At 37.0% G+C, this 19,909-nt stretch overlaps 1 protein-coding gene across 1 annotated transcript; it reads right to left on the bottom strand.

Annotated features, from left to right (window-relative positions):
- Window positions 1-4,975: 4,975 nt before the first annotated feature.
- Window positions 4,976-18,996, bottom strand: LOC122082969 (auxin-repressed 12.5 kDa protein-like). The gene is made up of 3 exons (XM_042650723.1): window positions 18,897-18,996; window positions 5,736-5,934; window positions 4,976-5,012 (listed from the first exon to the last, which is right to left on the bottom strand). The coding sequence occupies exons 1-3, from the start codon at window positions 18,994-18,996 to the stop codon at window positions 4,976-4,978; spliced, it is 336 nt and encodes a 111-aa protein (XP_042506657.1).
- Window positions 18,997-19,909: the final 913 nt, after the last annotated feature.

Genomic DNA, 19,909 nt, shown 5'->3' with positions numbered 1-19,909 from the left:
TCAATTTAGAACAAGATCCAACAAACTTTGAAGATGGGATAAATCCATCATCAATTTTAGCAATTTTAGAAAATTCTAATAGTATTAAGAAAGCGATAGAAAGATTAGAAAAAATAGAAATAATCCAAGATAAAAACCCTTTGAGACATTGGGAAAAGGATAAAACTACAATGAGGTTAGAAATCATAAATACAAATTTAAAAATAAATTCAGGAGTACCAAAATATCATCCAATAGATTCAGAACAATTTAAATTACATATTAAAGAATTATTAGAATTAAAATTAATAAGAGAATCTAACAGCCCACATAGATCAGCAGCTATGATAGTTATGAAAGAAAGCGAAAAAAGAAGAGGTAAAAGTAGAATGGTAATAAATTATAAAAGATTAAATGATAATACAATAGATGATGCATATAACTTACCACAAAATAATTTCTTAATTCAATTTATACAAAAAGCCAAAATATTTTCAAAATTTGACCTAAAATCAGGTTTTCATCAGATAGCTATGGAAGAGGAATCTAAAAAATGGACAGCTTTTACAACAACTGAAGGACATTACGAATGGAATGTAATGCCTTTTGGATTGAAAAATGCACCTTCGGTATTTCAAAGAAGGATGGATAATATATTTCTACCATATAGAAATTTTTGTATAGTTTATATAGATGATATACTAGTCTTTTCAAAAACTGAATCAGAACATATAGCACATTTACATAAAATATTTTCAGAATTTTATAAACATGGATTAGTAGTTTCTAAGAAAAAGATGGAAATAGGAAAAGAAGAAATTAAATTTTTAGGACTAGAAGTAGGATTAGGAAAAATAAAATTACAACCTCATATAGCAACTAAGATTTTAGAATTTCCTTCAGAATTAAAAACCACAAAAGAAATAAAAAGCTTTATAGGATTAGTAAACCAAGTGAGAGATTTTATTCCAAACTTAGGAAAAATAATAGGACCTTTATATTCTAAAACAAACCCTAAAGGAGAAAAGAAGTTTAATACACAAGATAGAATATTAATAGATAAAACAAAAAATATTGTACAAAACATACCTCCCTTAAGATACCCATATGAAAATGAATATAAAATAATTGAAACAGATGGATCAAAACTATTTTACCCAATCAGTAAAAGATAAATTATTCCAAAAATTGCCAGGACAGTTAGGAGAAGAGATAAGACAAAAATGGCATCCTATAAATGATAACCCAGACAATGATAATATAGGTATCAGAATACAACATATTATAAAATGCTTAAAAGAAAAATGTATAACTATACAAATCCAACAACAATTTCAAAGAGAACAATATAATTTTTGTAAAGATATTTACGTTCCCCAAATATATGATTTTAATGATTTTATTACTGCCTTTATAAGCTTTTGGATAACTGTTACTTGAGTGTCTCTTATAATCTTGATTTTGAAAATGATATCCTTCCCTTCTCCTTGGCTATACAATGTGTATGCTGGATGTATCACTTTCTTGAACAAGGTGTAGAACCTTTGCTCGAATCAAAATTACTTAAGAATGCATGATGGCCAGTGGATTATGAAAGTTCAAAGATTCTGAAACAACCCCAACCCATATCACTGATTTTCATTATCTTCAACTGAAAAAAAAAAAAAAAATCAACCCTAACCCGTATCAGAATCGTATCAGGTCAGAGGAAGAAATTCTTCCACCTTCTGATTGAACCCCTTATCAAAAGAAAGTGGAAAATCCCCTTAATTGAGGGCTAAAATCATAAAAGGGTTAAAATCCCCTTATTGTTCTTGCAGCAAAAAACCGACAGCACGATTGCAGAGAAGCTAATCTTTCGAATACAAAGTCGAAGATGAACCGCTATCACGGTCGATTGGCCAATTCTGCAAAGTAGGTTCAAAAAACCAGCACCGTTTATAGCTATTCGATCCTTTCCAATGATGCATTTTAGGGTTCAATAGAACTTGGGAAGAACAGGGGCATACCTTGCAGAGGATTGGAGAGCAACGAAGGGTAATGGGAATTGAAGCTTGATCTAGTAGATTTAAAGTCGCAAGAAGGTTTTTGAATGTTGACGAGAGGTATCCTAGAAGTCGATCTTGTAGATTAGTAGAACACCGAGGGTTGCTTTACAACTCTTACCCTTTCATGAGTTGCATAAGTTTCACAAGCTGGGAAGTGATAAGACCTCTTATCGAGTTGGAGAGGCTTCACGAGAGTAACAGATTCACGAGACTTGCAGAGGTCCAAAGTGTGAGATTGCAGAAGAGTTGCAGAGGAGTGCCTCCACTGCTCTTCTTACTTGAGAAGAGCAGCATGAGGTTAGAACTCTTTAGGGGGTGTTTGGTTTGGTAAATCTTTGGGATGACATTCTTTAGAATGATAATTCTTAATTTTTGGAGTTGTTTGGTTCCACTATGATGGCCCTCATAAGTGAGCATCCTACTTCCCATGTATGACCATATTACAAAGGATGTGTTCCAAATCTGAGTTCACCTCAACACTTAAACTCAGATTTGAGCAACCTTTTTACCACCTAGTATAATAGGAGAAAGCGGAAAGACGTTCTCTACGGAAGCCAATATCTCAACCCGCGAGAAACATGCACTAGCCTTAAGGCAACCAAACGATTTTTCAAAAAGAAACATAATTCAGAAGAATGTCTATCAAAAGATTGACATTCATATCCGATACATACACCATTTGATTTACCGAACCAAACACCCCCTTAGGCACTTTTATTGGGCATGGGGGTAAAAAGTTTGCACCACTCATTTCCATTCACTGGTTTTTCCTGGGTGTTTCTAGTACCATACATTTTTATAAATTTCTGTTTATAATTCGTTCTAGGAACAGAAAAACGCAGAAACTCGTTTTTAGGAACGTTGTCAAATGGTGCCTTAGTTCAATATCAATAAACAATTTTGATTTGATTTTGACTACCTTACCATTTATCCGTATTGGACATTCAAGCACCTCTAGAAACTAGGGGTCTGTTTGATAACATTTCAAGAAAAACGTTTCTACCGTTTCTGTGTCCAGAAACAGTAGAAAAGGAACAAAAGGCGTTTGATAAAACTATTTCGTTTCACTTGTTTTCAGAAATAGAAAATGAAATTTCTACCTATTTATGGTTCAAGAAACGATCAAGGTTAAACAAATAGAACTTGTTTCACCGTTTCTGGAAAAGACTCGTGGCCATTCTTTTCACTGGTTACTATCGACTTCTAGATACATGACTATCAAACACCTTTAACTCTATTTCTATTTCTAAAAACGAAAATTTATGTTTCTACCATTTCTTGAAACAGAAACGACAGAAACATTATCAAACGGGCCCTAGGTGTTCACTGGAGCATCTCATCTTCTTCGCTTCCCTTCATCCATATCTCTCTCTCTCTCTCTCTCTCTCTCTAAAAAAGGGAAAGGGCAGGAAGGACAAGGCACCGCCACATTATGATGAGCTATGGTGTTCTCCATTAAAATATACATATTTTTTTAAACATTTGAAAAATACAAAAATTATTTGAGAATATGATATTTCAACATAAATGAAACGATGGAGTTTTCCTTCACCTGCTTCCTTGATCAAGGGTTTTGGATGGTATTAGTAGGGCATCCGTAACAATGAAGATACCATTGACTTTGTATTGTAGGGGTCGGAACATTTAAAACCCTTGGCAGTTTACTTTTCCTCCAACCAATGAGAAATTTTTTCGTCTAAATAAAAGTCACTAATAATGATCAGGTACCTACCACCATTTCCCATACTAGATCAATATGGCTTAGGAATCCAAGTTCAATCCAAGATGCAATATTCTAAATCCGCGCTAAAAAGTAAGGTAAAGCTTAAGCTTTGATTTTACCTGATTTACACATAATTGCTATAATGTGACAGATTAGATGGAACTCAAATTTTATAAATTGATAGTCAACACTCACCCCAAGCTACCTTAGTCATATCAAAGTTCATTCTTAATTGAATTTTTGTCAATACCAATACAATGGAATGAAAAATCCAAGACTATACTGAGATCATAATCAACATATACTCTCAAATAATATGTCCTCAGCCTCTTATAGTGGATTAGACAAATTTGTTTATCTTGGAAGGATTTGAATGTTTAAAGGGTGGGTGGATGGGTGGGTCTGGGCCATAATGAATTAATGCTGCCTCCTCCTGATCCACAACCATGGTTGTCATATTGTAGAATTTGATTGTATCGACCACTTTCGTTGCAATCCAATATTTATCCTCTTACTTTTTTCATTGTTTAGTCCAAATATGTGAACTGTCAACATAAAAATGGAATCACCAATGGGGTTGGTAGCCTAATGGTGAAAAGACCCTCAATCTATCACCGTTCGAGTTGATTGGTTGTGGGTTCGATCATTTGTCTGGACCTCACTCTGCAGGGTAGGTTTTTCTTTTGAGTCTTTATCCGATGAGATCCAATCTTGTATAAGAAAGATATCTGAGGATGTTGATATGCCCGTTTGAAGAGTTTATACCGAGTCATACCATGATTAAATGAGAATAATTAACTTTTATCAAAAATAGTGAAGAGCACTAAACACCCTGAGTGAGTCATCAATTATAATTGATCATCATTATCTGATCATCCATAAAATCCATAACAAGGGGCTGGGATGAATTTAAGTGTACTTTTGCTTTATTTATGGTCATAAGTGCGACCATTACAATAAACAAAGTAGTAGATGGATCCATAACCCATCATCATCTAGGACCAACAAGATTTCATAGGGTAAACTCTTCAATTGTTACTCAGTGACTTCACATACACATTACACACACGAAAAAGAAAGTTTATGTACAAGGACATGTTATAGATACTTATATATACCACAGGTCTACAGCACTACATGACTACTTATATATATATATGTGTGTGTGTGTGTGTGTGTGTGTAATTCAATAATCCACGCACTTCCATAGTTCCATTCACTCTTCTCAACGATGTTTGCTCCTGGTGTCATCGCTGTAAAGCCTGCAACCAATAACCATCCAAACTCATCAAACAAACTTATATATCATAATGCCATAATCAAAGTATAGAAATGCAAACCTAAAAGCGATGAGGAAGATAATGGAAAAAAAAGAACAAACAATGCACATAGATTTGTGAGTTCGGAAAGATTGTCAACGTCCTCGGTTAGATGAGATTCTGCTTCACTATCAATGAAAAATAAAATTATAGCGCTCGTCCTCACACCTCTTAGAGTTGCTTACAGAGAAAGTAAACCTCGTTATAAATATATAGCAAAAAACCCTAATCTAAAAGGTGCAAAATTATACCCAATTAAAAAATTCAAGCGGGGGTTGTGCACCCTACACCCCCGCTATGCAAAGAGGGCCTCCTGCCCTCCTTGGGCTTGCAACCCCCATAGCTTGCTTACCGATAAGCGGGACCGCCGTTCGGTTCTGTCAGGGCGCCTGTGTATTGGTACTTCCTGAATTAAATTATGACAGAATACAAGACATCATACACCAACACAAAGATACATAAAATATGATTGTAGCCAGGAAAGGTGTATTGGTATTCAAGTATAACTCATGCTTAAAAACTAACCATTGAAGAGAGGGTGCTCAAATCCTTATATGCCCTTAACATCGCGTTATTCATATTATAATTGAAATTGTTGCTTCCGTGTAGAACCCAACAAGGCAAAACTTGGAAGTAATTAATTACATTTGTTAAGTTGGTAATTACCAATCGTAAACAGTAGGAGTGTTAGGTTCGGGCTTGTCAAAAAGAGCAGCACCGATGACCTTGGTGGCAAGATTGCTCCTCGGGTTGAAGACACTCCTCCACACGTTCTCTTTTCTAGCTGAAGATGGTGTTGTCGGCGTTGTCAGAGTCGTTGGGCTCTCTGGCATCAACAACGATCTACTTCCCTCTCCTTCCCCATCTATATATATCTATACATATATCTGATACCAGATAACAGGATCAATCTGCTCCAAAATCCAGGAAAATAGGGTTCTCTTGGTTCTGTATGGTGAGAAGAACGAGACCGGTGCGATACCTTACTCCGATTTAGGGAGACGAGAACTAGGATAGGTGCAATACCGTACCTAGAACTAATTTGTGCAAAATTAAAATAAACAAATAAAGAAGCAAGACTATGACCTCAAAATAAGAACAGAAAATAAAAGCTGTTTAACCAGATCTATTTTTCAGAATCAAGAGGCACGACTATAGGCTTTGATCTGAAGATAGAACAAGAAGTGAGCTATATGCAAATGCAGAAAATAATAATGCAATTTGAAAGTTGTTGTAACCCGACAGTCACTGAGAGGGGGGTGAATCAGTGAGTCCAATTTCAATCCCCAAAAACATGTCTGATGTCTGGCCAAGAAAAACCTGATATACCTATCCCTGTTTGCACACAGTCGTATGCACACTCAGCCTCTCATAGGCACTTTTAAGTGTGCACACCCATTCCACATTCCACGCACTTCAATATAAAATACAAACAACAAGCACCCACAACACAAGGTTTTTACGAGGTTCGGCAATTTGCCTACATCCCCGGAGTAGTGCCTGTAAAGGCTTCGTACCTACTCAATACATTACTTTTTGACTGCACCCACACCCAATTTTCTCAAGCCAAAGCTGAGATGGCACTTATAGTGCCGGTACAATGTGTAGCACCCACTACACGGGAGCACCCACTCCTGGTGCTTAGCACCCACTAAGCATTCAATAAATAATACAGTAAATTTGGGCTTATATCAATGCCCTACAGTCAAGCTCTGCCTAGCATATACATCCACAACTAGCTAACATGCTTACAGTTCATCCACAACTAACCTAGCATGTATACATTCATCCACAACTAACCCTAACATACATATATGCATATAATGTAAATCAAAGGTTAGAGAATCTCACAACCGATTTCCAGGGATGACTGGAAACTTGTACTGACAAGTTTGGTGCTTATACCTTCTCTCTCCTTGGCTTCTTGCTCTTTAAAGCAAACGCATTCTTGCTTTCTTCTCTTCCTCCTTGAATTTGAGTTAATGCATCATTAACATACCTCAATCACCTCTTTTACCTCTTTTAATGGCCTAAGAACATTTATCATCAAGTATTCATATTCATTCAAGGACCAACAAAGAGGGGGAAGCTTCTCTTGCCAAAATCGTAGCCTTCTTTCACTCAAACCTCATATTTTTTATTTCCATAGTGTAGGGCTTGAAAAAACGAAGAAGCTGTAACTTGATTCACCCAAATCTGAGTTAAAATGAGGGAGTTATGACCATTTGAAGTTGGAGCAATGAGATAGCCTGAAATGGAATCATAGTCAACTAATGACGTCATGACGTCAACGGTCAGCATGCACTTTTTGTTGTCTATCTATGATTGGTTGCTTTTCTGGATTTTAAGGGAGCTTGTCTCCCACTCACAAAAGAGAAAGGCTTATCGACCGTTGGATCTGAATCCTCCATGATGGCTTTAATCAGATTTCATGAGATCATTAAGATCGGAATCTTTTTTATACTTTCTATATACGCGCGAAACACCACAACATGCCTTGATAAGGTGTAGCGTCAGTGCATCAAGAATTATGCACCTAACCAATCAAATCCTATGCACAAGCATCTATCTCGTCCATGTCAGCGCAAAATCTCAGCAGCCTTTGGATGGGCATCAAGCCTACGTGGTCGAATCTTGACCATCCATTTCACTTCCCTTTACTCCTCTTTATTACAATCAAGCCCCTGCCTCCATATATTTCAGTGCTTAAAGACCCCTTGCAACTCAGGCCTTCAAAATCTTGAAATTACATAAAAGCCCTTAAAATTTCAAAAATAAATTCCGAAAAATCCACCCAACACCGAGAGCAATTGATGGATTTTCGGTTTGGATTTTCGAACCGGCTTTATGGAAACACTTATAAATTTTTCATACGATATCCGATTGAGATGAAATGAAGTGAGTTGGAACCATAACTAGATGCTCTACGACTTTTTAGAAGACTCAATCATCTGATTCATCCATATAAAAAGCTCAAAATGCCCCTAGACTTTTCTAATGACGTATCTTTCTCATACGGAATCAGAAAGTGATAAAATCAGAACCATTGGAAAGATTGTATTTTTTCATATTGTTACATGGAGAACACTTCCTTTAAAAAATTCACCTTCAATGTTGAAACTGCCCTCGACTACCACAAATGTCGTAACTTCTTCATACAGTATCGAAATGCGACAAAATCAAATGCACTGGACTAGATAAATTACAATCTATATTTTTTATGAGGAAACAATCTTCAAAAAATGTCATTTTCATTGTCGAAAATATCCTCGATCGTAAATAGACTAATTTTGTCAGGTTTGACCCAGAAACTCGCACCACATACTAAGGATATATCAAACCATTCCATGCATACCAAGTAGTTCTGTTATCTCATCGGTGACAGTAGACACCATCATGTCATCATTTTCATCCATGTCACCCAAACTGGCCACATCATCATCGCCACGTGGCCGAGTTGCCAACAAAGACAACCATAAAATAACAAAAGTAAACTTTACTAATAATATTTGGAGATCTTTGTTACAAAGGCTTGGGTAGGCTTAGGTTGGAGGATTTGAGAAGAAGAAGGATGTGTTGATCTTAGTGGAAGCTTTGGAGTTTGCTGGTGCTAACCTTTGAGGGCGATCAGTCTTAGAAGGGACGATCAGACTTTGGAGATAGTTGAAGGCCGATAGAGCACTTGGAAATCCAGTGGAGCTTGAAGATCTTGAAGAACTCAGAGGGGCGATCCTTCTGGAGCTTCTCTCTTTTAGTTCTAATGTTTAGGAGAATTTTTACAAGTAATTTGGGAGAAGGGGTTATGTTCCTTTTATAGAGTAAGGAGACATATTTGCATTACATTTAGGTTTGCGGCACATTTGGGTTTCATTTTGACACTATTGAAGATTACATTTTGAACAGTGCTAAATTTCATTTGGTACTGTGCATTTGAATTTGGAACACTATTTGAGGGCACTGTAGATGTCGAAAGTTGAGATTGATTCTGTCCTTTGATTTGGGATCTTCAATCTCAGTCGTTGAGATGGAATCCTTGGTCTTGACCTTTGATTTGGGATTTTCAATCTCAGCCATTGAGATGGAATCCTTGGTCTTGACCTTTGATTTGGGATCTTCAATGATCTCACCTACGGCATTTCATGTGTCAAAGACACTATTTTTTGTATTGGTTTGATCAAGGAGACTGTACCATATTTGATTGAGCCTGTTATTGGCCTGACTGTCCTATAACCTAGGACAGTAGTAGTACCATCTTTCCTCTATGTGGTCGTCTGTGAATAACTGACTAGGTGAGTTTTTGACATCACCGGTCGGCTAGTTTATAACCATCCTAGCAGACGTTAATGACCAAATCAACATTTGGTAGAAGACTTTGATTTTGAGGTGGCCCGACGGGATTTCCGCGAGGTCACAGTCTTGAATTTGCTTGAAGATGATGCTTTAGAGCTGGAGGGCTCATCATCTGGTTCATCTTCATAGGGATTTTGGGCCATTTGTTCACTATGGCAGTGGGCCAGCATGGAGCCTTTGATAGAACTAAGACTGTAGGAAACATCATTGGAGACTTCTAATCGAGCTTAGCAAGATGAGCTAGAAGAGCTTCCTTCTCACTTTTGATGCTAGATTTGGATGAGGCTGAAAGTGTCGGGATTGGTTTAAGGCCCGTAAGACTTTGAATGAGTGCCATTTTTTTGCATTTGGAGAGGTCACAGTTGTCCCACCATTTGACATTAAAAATTCGGTAGAGAACTGGGGCAACCCAGTCAGGGGTCTGGAAATCATATATCTCATATTCCCAGAATAGGATCCATGCCAGGCAACAGTGCAGGAAAAACCGGAGGAGGTCAGGTTGGTGAGGATGTGGTGTAGAGTGTTTGTAAAATAGTTGGTAAGAGTCTTAAATTTGTGGTGGGAGGATGTCAACTATAAGTCCATATCGATCCCACCATCGAGGAAACTAGTGGGGTGTTTAGTTATTGAACTTATAATCAAAACAGAAAAATCAGGAATGGCGGCTAATTCTGTTTTGGAAGCAGAAGGCTTTGTACTATGCCTCTTGGTAATCATAGTAAGTGTAACCAGGAGGGTTATAGGTATTTGAAAAATTTTTTGCAGTGAAATGATGATTTTTCCAATCTTGAAGGCTAAGGATTTTGCAGATGGTTATAATATTGTGAGTAACCAGGGATTTGTCATTTTTATCAAAATTTAGTTTGAATCTAACAGAGTCGGTACCTACGAGGATGTACTCGTAGAATTCTTTTGTCTTTGCAGCAGAAGGGGAATAAAAGTGCCATCCTTGGAAGAAAATTCTTTGAGCTATATTGATGGGTGAATCAATATAGTTGTGAAGAGATTCTTCAAGGTGAAGAGATTTTCCTTAAAGGGTTTCTTATGGTATTGACTTTTAATTTTGGATCCCTGAGCTGTTTGGAGGGGTTTAGCCTGGGTCGTTTTAAGGCTAGAGCTTGCTTTGTTGGTGGCTTGAAGAGGACAAGCGGCTGAGGAAAGAATCACGGTATGGGAGTATGGTTTGTTTGCGGAGGCCAATTGTGACTGGCTTTGTGTAACAATTTGATTGGAGGGGGTGGTAGTGGTGCTGTAGCTGGATTTGGATCGGACAAGGGAGTTTGAGGAGGTGGACTCCTTTAGGGGAGCCATTCTGAGCAGGTTGATTTGTGGAGTTTGGCCCTGTAGGAATTCACGGGTGAGAAATTCAGGGATGGAGTTAGATTTTCCTTTAATATACTCAATTTGAAATTCAAAGATTGAAAGTAAAGCTTGCCATCGGGCAAAGATCTGTTTTGAAGCTAAGTTTGAAACATCATTTTGCAAAACAAACTTAGCAGTGCTGCAATCAACACGTACTAAGAATGGTTTATTTAATAATGCATTTTAAAATTTTTGAATGCAAAGGACAATGGATAAAATTTCCTTTTTAATAGTGCTATAATTCTTTTGAGCAGAATTCCAGATACCAGAGGTAAACTGGACTAATTGTTCTTTGTTTTCATTTGGGAGTTTCTGTTTAAGATCCCACCATATCCAATATCTGAGGCATCAGTTTCTACTATCTTAAAAGCCTCAGGGTTTGGAATAAAAAGGTAGGAAATTTCTTTGATTAATTTTTTAATTGTTTGTACGACAGTAGTTTGGGTTACTGACCAAGGGGTTGGGTTCTTTTTGAGTTGGAGGTATAAGGGTTCGACAATCTTACTAATTTGAGGAAGAAAATCGCGAACATAATTTGGACTGCTTAAAAATCTTTGTAATTGGGTTTTGTCAAGAATTTGGTTAGGGAATTTTTCACCAAAGGAAATGGCACGATCGATAGGGGTTAAGGTGCCTTTTTCGATCAAGTGGCCAAGAAAACGAACTTTGGTAAGGAAAAACTCCATTTTTCTTTTGGAAAGGACAAGGCCATTTGATTTAATAATTTGATAGAAAGTTCTTAAGTGTTTGAAATGTTGTTCTACTGAATTAGAAAAGACCAGAACATCATCAATGTAGACAATTGTAAATTGTCCATGGGAATTGAAGATATCGTTCATAATCTTTTGAAATTCACTAGGAGCATTTTTAAGGCCGAATGGCATAACATTCCATTCATATAGACCGAAAGGAGTTGTAAATGCAATCTTATATCGATCTTTTTCTTGGATATGAATCTGCCAGAATCCAGATTTCATATTGAATTTTGAAAAGATTTTTGCTTGGTAAATTCGTTGTAAAAGGTCCTTTTAGTTGGGAATAGGATATCGAACCCATTGAAGGGCATCGTTCAGAGATTTGTAATTGACAACCAACCTGGGAGTCCCACGTTCAATTTCAGCTGCCTTGTTAACATAAAAGGCTGTACAACTCCAGGGAGAAGTACTAGGCCGAATGAGTTTCTTAGCCAGGAGGTCATTAATTTCTATTTTGCATGTTTCTAATAGCGTTTGGTTCATTTGAGCGGGTCGGGCTTTGGTAGGGATTTGGAGGTTGGAAAAACCTGAAGCATAAGGAAGGGTTACCATATGTTGTTTGCGATGCCAGAAAGCATCAGGAACGTCAGAGCAGAGGTTAAGTTCAAATTTAGAACAAACTTGGTTAACTTGATGAATGGTTTTGGGATTTTTAAGTTGTTCAGAGATTCTTTGATGGAGAAGTTCTGCTTTAAGAAAATTTAATTATTTGGTTTTGTTAATATTTTGGTTAATAGGAGTTTGAGCTTGTAAGAAAGGGAAAATAATTTTCTGACCTTGGAATTTTGTCGTAATACCATCTTGGGTTATTTTGAAAGGTTTGATTTTCTCTAAGAAAGGTTGACCAAGAATTATGATTTGATCGAGATCTTTTGCTAAATTAAAAGTCTGGGGAAGGCATAGGCCACCATTGCATGCATGGGTATTTGATAGTTTATATTAGACATTCAACCTAGACCCATTAGCAGTATTGAGACGTTGGGTCGTTTGTCCATAGAACTGGGTTGGAATAGCACCTTCATTGATGCAATTGAGATGAGCTCCAGAATCAACAAGGGCAATGACTGAAAATTTGAATGAAGCATTAATCACCAGAGTAATATGGATGTACCAATTTTGACAAGTAATGGTAGCCATAAAGCCAGGAGGATTTTCTGGGTTAGTTAAATCTTGAGTTGAAAAAGGATTTGAAAAAGGTTCATTTGGAGTAGGTTCAATATTTGATGTAGAGGCTTGTTGGCTTTGTTATCGACTAAGAAGAGATAATTGGCATTTGATATTTTCATATTGCAAAGTTGTAGTATTTGTTTCCGGAGTTTTGATGTGACTAGAGTGGTCGAAAGTAGATGGTTTTGGTAATTTTTAAATTTTTACATTATTTGTTGGAGATTATAAGGTTGAGGAGTATTTTGTGTAGAAATATTTTGTTTTAAGTGTTCAAGACAGGCTTTCTTTTATTCTGGGTCTGTCAGATTATCAATAAATTCGAAGATATTCGATTGGAGAGATGCTCTAAGCATCCGGACGGATTTGGGAGCACAATCTTCACAACTTAATCCAATAATGCAAGAATCACAAGCACAAGCCTGAAAATTCTCATTATCAGTTGAACTGGAAGTCAAGTGCTCAGATGCTTGGATATGGTTAAGTCTATGAGCTTCTTCATCAGAGGATGAGGAAGAAGTTTCTTGGAATAGGGCAAGGATTTGAGTTTTATCTTGTTCAGATATTTGTAAGGAATTAATTCTTTTGAAAACTCGACAATACTTAGTAATGTAGCCAGGCTTGCCACACTTAAAGCATCATTGAGAGTTCGGGTTTTGCCTAAAATCTTTTTGATTTTTAGTTGCCTTGAAAGGCTTCTTGTATTTGTTATATTTTGGTTTTGAAGAAGATTTTTGATAAAATTCTAGAGTAGTAAATGGTTTGCGAGAAATATACTTCTTTGATTTGTAAAAATCCTTATAATATTTGCGAGAAGATTTATGTTTGTATTTTGTTGGAGGTTTAAGGGGGGCAAAACCGAACTGTTCATAGAAACCTCTTAATTCTCGTTTATAAAATTTATTTTCTTTATTAATTTATTTTCTTAACCTAATATCAGTACAAAGGGCTAAACCTTCTTCATGAATTAAGTTAATAATTTGGTCGTACGTCATTTGGTCATATGGGATAATCCCATCATTTTCTTTGCGAAGTCTTTGTTTGATTTTTTCAGAAAAAAGGGTTGGAAGACCCGTGAAGAACTTCTCTTTCCAACAGGGAAAATTAGCATCAGGTCTAGTAAGGACTTTAGTCAGGAAGGTGTCTTTGTACCATTTGAAGTCATGTAATTTTTTGCATCTAAGGTTTGATAATTGTTCGGCAGTTCTATCTTTGAGACGAGAAGGGTTACCTAAGAAGTAATTGGCTATGCTAAAAATAAGGGTATTAACAGCATCTTCTATGGGTTCACCAATGCCATTAAGAAGGGGGGTCCCATCAGGAGAAGTTTGGGTTGCAGTAAAATTTCTGTTTTTTGACCGTCAGTCAGGACATAATCCCACCAACCTTTGAGTTGGCCAGTAAAGCCGGAAATGAGAAGAGTAGCAACTGCACTGTCTTCAGTATTCTTGATACGATGTGCATTGATGACCATAGTCATTTCTTGTAATTTGTTCACGAGATTATGTTCAGACAGACCATCTATATTCCACTCATAGATGATGCCACTTTGTAGAACTTTGACCAATTTGGTTGATTTGAGGAAAGTTATTTAACTCATTTCTTATATTGGAGGAAGAATCAGAAGAATATCTTAAAAGGGTGGTAATATTTCGGACAACTGATTCAACAGTAGATTGACTTGGCAAAGGTGTTTGTGGAGCTTCTAAAGATGTGAGACGCTGATTTATTTGGTCAAGTAAATATGATTTATTGAGCTCTTTTTGTTATTTTCTTGGGATGTTGTATGGTTTGAAAAGGGGAATTGCAGGTAGAACCGGGGCCGGAGTCAAGGATGAAGAGGCCAACGGTTTTGGTTGGACAAGGCATTCAACTCGGAAGAGTTGATCACCAATGGTTTGAAGACTCAAATTTGTAAAGTTTAATTGTTCGATTTGTTTTCTGTTTGGGTCATCTTGTTCGGCAACTTTGAGTGGAGAAGCGACTATTTTGGTATTTTTAAAGGCATATTTGATATTTTCCATCGGGGGGGTGGATAGCAGTAGTAGGTAGACCGGTGCTAAGGGTCCAAGATTTATGTGTAGCATTTTGAGTAAGGATTTGATTATGCCAAGGGTAATCAATATTGTTATCCTGAGCATAAATATCAAAGTAAGTAAAAAAGGAAAACATTTGTTTTAAGATTTGTCATAAAGTCATATCAATTTGTTTTGATTTGGGCTTGTTGTTCAAGATTAAAAGTTTTAAAGAACCAATCACGTTTTTGTTTATTTTTGGGTCATTCAAAATCGGTTATGAGAAATGGTTTGTCAATTTGATATCCCTTATTAGTTTGAACCATGTAGACACCTGGGTCTCGTTTGGGTGGAGCTACCTCAGATGGTGTCGGAGAATGGGGTTGGTTTTGGTCAGTTTGTTGTTGTCTACACTGGGTAGAATCAGATATAGATGATAATATATCATAAGTACCGTGGACAACACTTTGGGCTGAATTTAATCCAAAAAGGTTTGAAGTTGGGGGTGGAGTCCTAAGAGGAGGAATCCAATGAAAAGAATCAGAGGAGGTTGAAGCATCCGAGCATGACCTACGGGAATTTTGGTAGATGGAAGGAGGTGGTTGTCTATTAAACCTAAGAGTAACTAATCCATCTGAATTTTGGGAAATGGATTGGTTATTGGTGTTTGAAACTTGAGGTGGAATAACAGTCGTTTGCAACTGACATTCAGCAGAGAAAGAGATGTCTTTTCACTGGACTAGTTTTGGGTAAACTATTTGACCCTGAAGGCAATCTGTCTCTAAGTAGAGGGTTTGTCCTTTAGGAGAACATTTGAGAGCTCGGGGTTTGACAGTTTTCATAGCTTTATATTTGATAAGGTGGATGATGAAAATGGAAACAGACCCATGCATCATCTTATACCCATGGGTTTTAAGGTTGATTTTTAAAGAGTGAAGGATATTTGGGTCCTCTAATGCTATAGACATGTTTGAATAAACATTGAAATGAACATATCCATAACAGAGGATTGTTTCAATGGCTCCCAAAAGGAAATCATTGAACTCAAGAAATCTTTGGTCACGAAGGGCTAACAGAAGGGATGTGTTAAGACCCTTACGATGGAGAGGTTTGATGGCAACTTGAACAAGGCCGACATGGACATAGTTGAATTTGTGTTTGAGGTAAAGGTCTTGTAGAGACCTAGGGTCAAAGAGGGTGATCTCTTTAGTTTCTGGGGTGAAGTTAATTGTTTGTTCGATGGTTTTAATTGTTTCAAAAGAAAGCTAATCTTTTTCGTAAAATCTTTTTGTGAAATCTTTGGTATGTCCCATTTTTGAAGTCTTTTATCAAGATCTGTTATTTGTTCATTATAATGGAGCACATTAGAACTTGTGCTTGCCTCACTTGCCAATCTCATTGACATAGAGAGGGATAGACGACTCATGTTTTGAGAAATCTTAAGCTTGGGGTAACCTCCTAGATCTAGTCATTTGAAGGGGTATTTCTAACTTAATTTGGGCACAATTGTGGGCTTACACTCTCTTCTGCCACTCCTCCTAAAATTTCAAAGGCTTATACTTCGTCAAAAATAAAAAATAAGAAATAAAACGGTTACACAAATGAAAAGAGATCTACACAAGAAAATAAACCGAATTCACCGCCACCGTGGCTCTGATACCAGATGACAGAGAAAGTTATATATATATATATATATATACTGTTGTAACCGACAGTCACTGAGAGGGGGGTGAATCAGTGAGTCCAATTTCGATCCCTAAAAACCTGTCCGATGTCTGACTAAGAAAAACCTGATATACCTGTCTCTGTTTACACACAGTCGTATGCACACCCAACCTCTCATAGGCACTTTCAAGTGTGCACACCCATTCCACATTTCACGTATTTCAATATAAAATACAAACAACAAACACCCACAACACAGGGTTTTTACGAGGTTCGACAATTTGCCTACATCCCCGGAGTAGTGCCTATAAAGGCTTCGTACTTACTCAATACACTACTTTTGACTGCACCCACAGTCGGGAGCACCTACACCCAATTTTCTCCAGCCGAAGCTGAGATGGCACTCGCAATGCCGATACAATGTGTAGCACCCACTACACGGAAGCACCCACTCCCAATGCTTAGCACCCACTAAGCACTTAATAAAGAATACAATTAAATTGGGCTTATATTAATGCCCTACAGTCAAGCTTTGCCTAGCATATACATCCACAACTAGCTATCATGCGTACAATTTATCCACAACTAACCTAGCATGTATACATTCATCCACAACTAACTCTAACATACATACATGCATATAATGTAAATCAAAGGTTGGAGAATCTCACAACCGATTGCTTGGGATGACTGAAAACTTGTACTAACAAGTTTGGTGCTTACACCTTCTCTCTCCTTGGCTTCTTGCTCTTCAAAGCAAACACATCCTTGCTTTCTTCTCTTCCTCCTTGGCTTTGAGTTAATGTATCATTAACACACCTCAACCGCCTCTTTTACCTCTTTTAATGGCATAAAAACATTTATCATCAAGTATTCATGTTCATTCAAGGACCAACAAAGAGGGGAAAGCTTCTCTTGTCAAACCTGTAGCCTTTTTTTCATTCAAAACTCAATTTTCTTACTTCTATGGTGTAGGGCTTGAAAAAACAAAGAAGCTGCAACTTGGGTCACCCAAATCCGAGTTAAAATGAGGGAGATATGACCATTTGAAGTTGGAGTAATAAGATAGCCTGAAATGGAATCTTCGTAGGCGTGGCGTAGGCTACACCGGTGGCGCGCGCAACAGGGGCGCAAATCTGGCTGTAGATCTCATCAAGGAGAATCTCTTAATCTAGACCGTCCGATTAAAATAATAGATAGTAAATCTCAACCACAAGATTTGAATAAGATAGTCAACTAATGACGTCATGCTGACGTCAGCGGTCAGCGTGTACTTTTTGATGTCAATCTTTGATTGGTTGCTTGTCAAACTTTATCGACCGTTGAATCCGAATCCTCCATGATGGTTTTAATCAGATCTCATGATATCCTTAAGATCAGAATCTTTTTTTATACCTTCTATGCACGCGTGAAACACCACAAACATACCTTGATAAGGTATAGCGCCAGTGCATCAAAGATTATGCACCTAACCAATCAAATCCTACGCGCAAGCATCTATCTCATCCATGTCAGCACAAAATCTCAGCAGCCTTTGGATGGGCATCAAGCCTACGTGGTCGAATCTGGACCATCCATTTCACTTCTCTTTACTCCACTTTATTACAATCAAGCCCATGCCTCCATATATTTCAGTGCTTAAAGACCCCCTGCAACTCAGACCTTTAAAATATTGAAATTACACAAAAGCCCTTCAAATTTCAAAAATAAATTCCAAAAAATCCACCCAACACCGAGAGTAACTGATGGATTTTCGGTTTGGATTTTCAAACCGGCTTTACGGAAACACTTATAACTTTTTCATACGATCTCTGATCGAAATGAAACGAAGTGCGTTGAAACTGTAACTGGACTCTCTACAACTTTTTAGAAGACTCAATCATCTGATTCATCCATATAAGAAGATCAAAATGCCCCTAGACTTTCCAATGACATATCTTTCTCATACGGAATCGGAACGTGATGAAATCAGAACCGTTGGAAAGATTGGATTTTTGTCGTATTGTTACATGAAGAATACTTCCTTTAAAAAATTCATCTTCAATGCCGAAACTGCCCTTGACTGCCACAAATGCAGTAAGTTCTTCATACGGTATCGGAATGCGACAAAATCAGATGTACTGGATTATATAAATTACAATCTATATTTTTTATGAAGAAATGATCTTCCAAAAATATCATTTTCACTGTCGAAAATGCCTCCGATCGTAAATAGACTAATTTTGCCAGTTTTGACCCAGAAACCCGCACCACATACTAAGGATATATCAAACCATTCCATGCATACCAAGTAGTGCTATTATCTCATCGGTGACACTAGACACTGTCATATCATCATTTTCATCCACGTCACCCAAACTGGCCGTATCATCATCGCCACGTGGCCGAGTTGCCAACAAGGACAACCATAAAACAACATTTACTTATATCGATCTCAATAGTTAAGAAGAATATTAATTATAGCAGAGAAAGTTATATAAAAATCTGTAAAAGAGATGTGAGAGGGTGATCAGTACGTCTTTTAAGGTTCAAGGGCTTGGTGGTGATCTTCCTGATGCCTTGATCAGGGTGAGGCCCAGCCAATACCTCGTCCCATAAATTATCTAGCAAAACCATATTTTCTGATTATTGAGACAAACAACACACTCTCCCTCTCTCTATCTCCTTTGATCCTGTCTTCTCTCTAGAGGTGGGTGTGGGTGTGGGTACTTGGCTTGGCTTCAAGCTCTTGCTCTGCTATAAATAGTGGAGGTTTTGCTTAAAATGACAAGGTTATTTACTCCTTAGATCTAAGGATCAATTTTTTTTAATATTTTATAAATGGGGAATAATTAAGGGGCGATGTGGTGGATAAGAATTAGCATATCTAATGGGGTCACTATCCTTATTTTTATTTTATTTCTAGACTTTTTAATTATGGGACCCTTAGTAGTGGCAATGAAAATGGGCTCCTTTTCTCTAGAAGCATACACTGTAAATGATGGTTGAAACGGGTAAGAAACACCCCATAAAAAAACCCCCACTTCAAATATCTTAATCCACGAGCTGAATAAGGTAGTCGGTTGATATATAGGTGCGTTACTTGTTTTTTATAGGCTCCATTTGGTAGTAAGAAATATTAAAGGAAAGCATGAGAAAATTTTTTTAAATTAAAAAATTTATAGTCATTATCCAATATGATTGTATAAATTATTTAAATTTCTTATTATATTTAGTAGCGATACTTTTTTAGATGTAGTTATTTTATATTTCAAGTCTAAGGATTTTATTTTTTTTTATTTTTTTGGTAACCAATTCTAACGAATTTGGATGTAAAGCAAAATGTAATTTAATAATATCAATAAAAACAACTTAGCCTTGTCCAAATTAATTGTGGTTGACAGCACGATCCTTGCCTTGCAATCAGATCCATTCGAGGTCATACTTGAGATAAGATTACTATGCATGTCTTTCATCACTACTTATCCTATGCTCATATTAGGCCTTGACCCAGATCGAAATCCTCTGCGGCAAGGAAACTTGGCGGACA

Source organism: Macadamia integrifolia, chromosome 1 (genome assembly GCF_013358625.1).
Source record: "Macadamia integrifolia cultivar HAES 741 chromosome 1, SCU_Mint_v3, whole genome shotgun sequence".
NCBI lineage: Eukaryota > Viridiplantae > Streptophyta > Magnoliopsida > Proteales > Proteaceae > Macadamia > Macadamia integrifolia.
This window is presented reverse-complemented; position numbering and strand designations above follow the sequence as displayed.

Excerpts from the sequence above, each read along its gene's own strand:
- LOC122082969 (XM_042650723.1), bottom strand. The coding sequence starts at position 18,996 with ATGGTTTTGCTAGATAATTTATGGGACGAGGTATTGGCTGGGCCTCAC. Across the intron at positions 5,935-18,896 it reads GCCCTTGAACCTTAAAAGAC|ATGGGGAAGGAGAGGGAAGT; the intron begins GTACTGATCACC and ends AGATATATATAG. Across the intron at positions 5,013-5,735 it reads ACTCCTACTGTTTACGATTG|GCTTTACAGCGATGACACCA; the intron begins GTAATTACCAAC and ends TATTGGTTGCAG.